The sequence below is a fragment of the Corvus brachyrhynchos genome, unplaced genomic scaffold, assembly GCF_000691975.1.
Source record: "Corvus brachyrhynchos isolate BGI_N302 unplaced genomic scaffold, ASM69197v1 scaffold72, whole genome shotgun sequence".
In the NCBI taxonomy this organism is placed as follows: Eukaryota; Metazoa; Chordata; class Aves; order Passeriformes; family Corvidae; genus Corvus; species Corvus brachyrhynchos.
The window spans coordinates 2,405,077-2,408,661 of record NW_008236763.1 but is presented as its reverse complement, the minus strand read 5'-3'; the positions used below and the strand labels follow the sequence as shown (position 1 = coordinate 2,408,661).

The window sequence follows — 3,585 nt, the reverse complement described above, 5'->3', positions numbered from 1 at the left end:
TGGAAAGGGTTGGAAAGGGAGGTTTGGAGTGCCCATCCCTGGAGGTGTCACCTGGATGTGGCACTCAGAGCTCAGGGTGGGGATCAGGCCCATAACTTGGACTCGATGATCCCGGAGGGATTTTCCAACCTAAATTCTGGGATTTTGGGATCTCTGCTGCCTCATGTTCCACCCAGGAGTCCAACCATCGCCATGGCCACCACTGAGCCCTGTCCCCAAATGCCACATCCACGTTTTTCGAGCACTTCCAGGGGTTTGGGCTCCACCACTTCCCTGCACAGCCCATTCCAACATTCACAACCATCTCCGTGATTTTTTCCCCCCCAGTACCTCACCTAAACCCTGCATTGTTTCAGATCAATAAATTCCCCCATGAACTCAGCCTTAGGGATGTGCAAAAGAGGAAGATTCCGAGGGATGCAGGAGTTTCCTTATGGCAACCCCTGGAACAAATCCGGGCTCCTGAAATTTTGTTTCCAAGATGGGTTTGGTTTTTTGCCTTTTTAAAGCACGAAATGCTTCCGTATTTAAGCCCCAAAGGAAATAAAACCACATTTCTGTGCAGTTTGAATGACGATTTCTGAGGTGGATCAGGATTTCGTTCACTCTGTTAAACTCTAATTAAAATATCAGCGCTCTGAGTCTATTAAAATATTGAAAAATCATAGAAAATCAGAATTCTACTCTGGTTTTTTTTCACCCAGAGCTGCTCCTGGCTCTTATCTCTGCCTGGGCCATCAATGATTAACCCCGGCTGTGGCTGAGGAGCAAAGTCCCTCTTCTCCCACTCAGATTTCCCTGCAGCTCCTTCCCAGAGCCAAACAGACTCTGGGATGAATCCAGGGAATTTTGTGCCCTGCTCTGGGATTTATGGACTGGTTGGGCTTCCCAGGAAGGGGAATACAGGTGGTGATCCCAAAAAACTCTGCTTTATTCAGCATTCTGGGAATGTGGGATCAGCAGCTCCCAGCCCTGGGAACTGCTTTTTTTCCAGTTGGATACAAACCCAAACTTTTACTTATATTCTGATTTTTTTTTCATTTTTTAAAATTTATTTTAATTATAAAAACCCTCTAAAATCCACAGCTCGATTCTGCTTCCTGCTCAGCTGCCACTCCCCGAGCTGGGGCTGATTTGGGATGGGTTTTGGGGTGGTTTTCTCCTTTTTTTCCCTGTCTTTTCTGAGTTCCTGCCCTGTCTCCCCGCGTTTGTCACTCGGCCAAGCACAGCTGGTGGACTTCTCCCTGTGGGTGAAAATCTGATGGAGAAATCCCGGAGTTCCTGGCTGCTGTCTGCCCGGATTAAGGGAGCTCTCTGCACTGGAGAACTCCTTAATTAACTCCTTAATTAACTGTCAGCTTGGAAAATCTCTGGGAAAAAATTAGGACCTCCAGTCCCCTGCATTTCTCTCCCTGCTGGCAGAAAAAATTCCCTGTTTTCCCTCTTTACCCACAACATCCTCATTATTCCCAAAAAAACCCCTTTTCCTGCATTTCCAGAGCCGATTTTTCCCATTTCCCCCCCATTTTCCTTCCTCCTGCAGCTCCTCCCATCCCAGGAATGTTTTAGGGATGGAGTTGGCTCAGCCTGAGGTGCTGCAGGTGGAAAAAAGGGAATTAGAACCGGGAATTAAAACCTCCCCGTTGGGCTCGTTGGTGTCATCTGCAGGAATTCCTGCACCTCTCCTGCTGTTCCCATGGAAACAGATGTGGAATTGCAGGGATTCTAGAGGTTCTCAGGACTATTGGTAATTTTTTAACAGCGACACCTCCTTTACCATTCCCGAGCAGGCTGGGAGAATTTAAATCAGCTTTTTTTGAGGCACCAAAAAAAGCGGGAATCCATCATTCCCAGAAAAACATTTTCCAGCCTGCTGGATCCGGCTCAGCCATCGGGAAGCTTGGAACAGCTGGGATTTGTGGCTGAGCTGTTCCTGTCATGTTTCAATTCCCCATTTTCCCCCTGATTTATCCCGTTTTTTCTTGTTTATCTCGGGTGTTCATCATGGAAGGTGAGGCTGGATCCATCCATCCATCCATCCATCCATGGATCCATGGATCCATCCATGGATCCATCCATCCATCCATCCCTCCCTCCACCCATCCCTCCATCCATCCATGGATCCATCTGCAGCACTTGGAGGAGAAGGAGACGCTTCCAACACCTTTTGAGGGAATCAGGTCAAGGCAGAAAAACCCCGGGATGACCGGCGGGCTGGGAGAAGGTCCCAACATCCCACTCCCCCAAGCTCCTTGTGGGGTGCAGGAGCAGAATTTGGGGGTTCTGCTGCCTTGCCGTGCCCCTTTTCCCCATTCCGGGGTGACACCCATGGGATGGGCTCTTCCCTCCCTGATCCCTGGCATTCCCCCAGGGGCAGCCCCCATCCCTTCCCACCATCACCGCGGGGTCTCTGCCTCCTCTCAGCTCCGTCTTTCCAGCTCCTGCTTCCCGATTTTTGCCCTCCCGCCTCCCTTTCCCAGGAGTTTTGTCGGTGCCGGTTTAGGGCGGGGAGCGGGGGGAGCGCGGCCGTTCCAGAACATCCTGTGCGAGCGTGGGGAGCCATAAAAGGCTTAGGGATGGACTGGGAACGCCGGGAATTCGCACGCACAGCCCCGGCTGCCGCTCCGAGGAGGAGCCCAGATGGGGAAACCCTCCCCGCCTTGAGCGTCCTACATCTCCCAGAGGGGGAACTGCAGCGCCGCTGGATTTACGCGGATTTTTGTTCCCGTTTTTTTCCCCCCCTCCCACGCAGCAATTCCCAACCCCGGCTGCTCCCGGCGCCGCTCGCAGCCCGGCGGGGAGTGGGAGGAAGGAAGGGGATGCTCGGAGGATTTGGGAAAAGGGGAAGTTGCGGAGCTTTTCCAGCCATGCTCCACCTGCGCTCGGCGCGGCGGCTCCGGAGCTGTGAGTATTCCCGAGAAATCCTGGGAAAGGAAGGAGGGAGGGAGGGAATTCCTCACTGGAGGTCACTGGGTCATTTGGGGGGGGATTTGAGACCCCGGGTCCTCCCAGGCTTTTCAGCCTCAAACAAAGCTCGGAGTCTGCGTTTCCCTTCCAAAAACTGGGTGAAGAAAGATGATTTTTCCTTACTTTTTGTGAAGAAGGATGGGGTTTTCCCTTACTTTTTTTTTCCCCCCAGTAGCCCCCAAATCCCTTCTTTTCAGCCTTTCTCCTCCCAGCATCCCCACTCCCATTTTTCCAGCCTTTCTTCCAGCCCAGGCCCTGGCAGTGCTGGGGTTGCTGTGACCTCCCCCAGCTGTGATCCGGCCGGAGCTCTTCCCATTCCCTGTGCAGCCGAAATAAAGAGGAAAAGGAGCTCTGGAAACACAACCTGAGAGGCTGCAGGGCTCGGAAAAGCCCTTCTGGCTTTCACTCGTGCAGGAGAGGAGCTGTTGGGGCAGAGGGAGATTTTGGTGGGAGCTGGATGGGGAAGGGAGACCCTTTGCTCTTGCAGGGGAGTTCTTGCAATAAAATAAAATAAAATAAAATAAAATAAAATAAAATAAAATTACATTTAAAAAATAAAATAAAATAAAATAGCCTGACTTTGAGCAAATAGGCTTCTCAGATTCAACTGTTCAGCCA

The 3,585-nt window shown here is 51.4% G+C and overlaps 1 protein-coding gene across 1 annotated transcript in view; it reads left to right on the top strand.

Annotated features, from left to right (window-relative positions):
- Window positions 1-2,154: 2,154 nt before the first annotated feature.
- LOC108444936 overlaps window positions 2,155-3,585 on the top strand; it is a 3,649-nt gene continuing 2,218 nt past the window's right edge. The window contains exon 1 of the mRNA XM_017727261.1: window positions 2,155-2,904. Coding sequence (XP_017582750.1) covers window positions 2,334-2,904 — 571 coding nt within the window. The 5' untranslated portion in view covers window positions 2,155-2,333. The remainder of the gene's footprint in view (window positions 2,905-3,585) is intronic.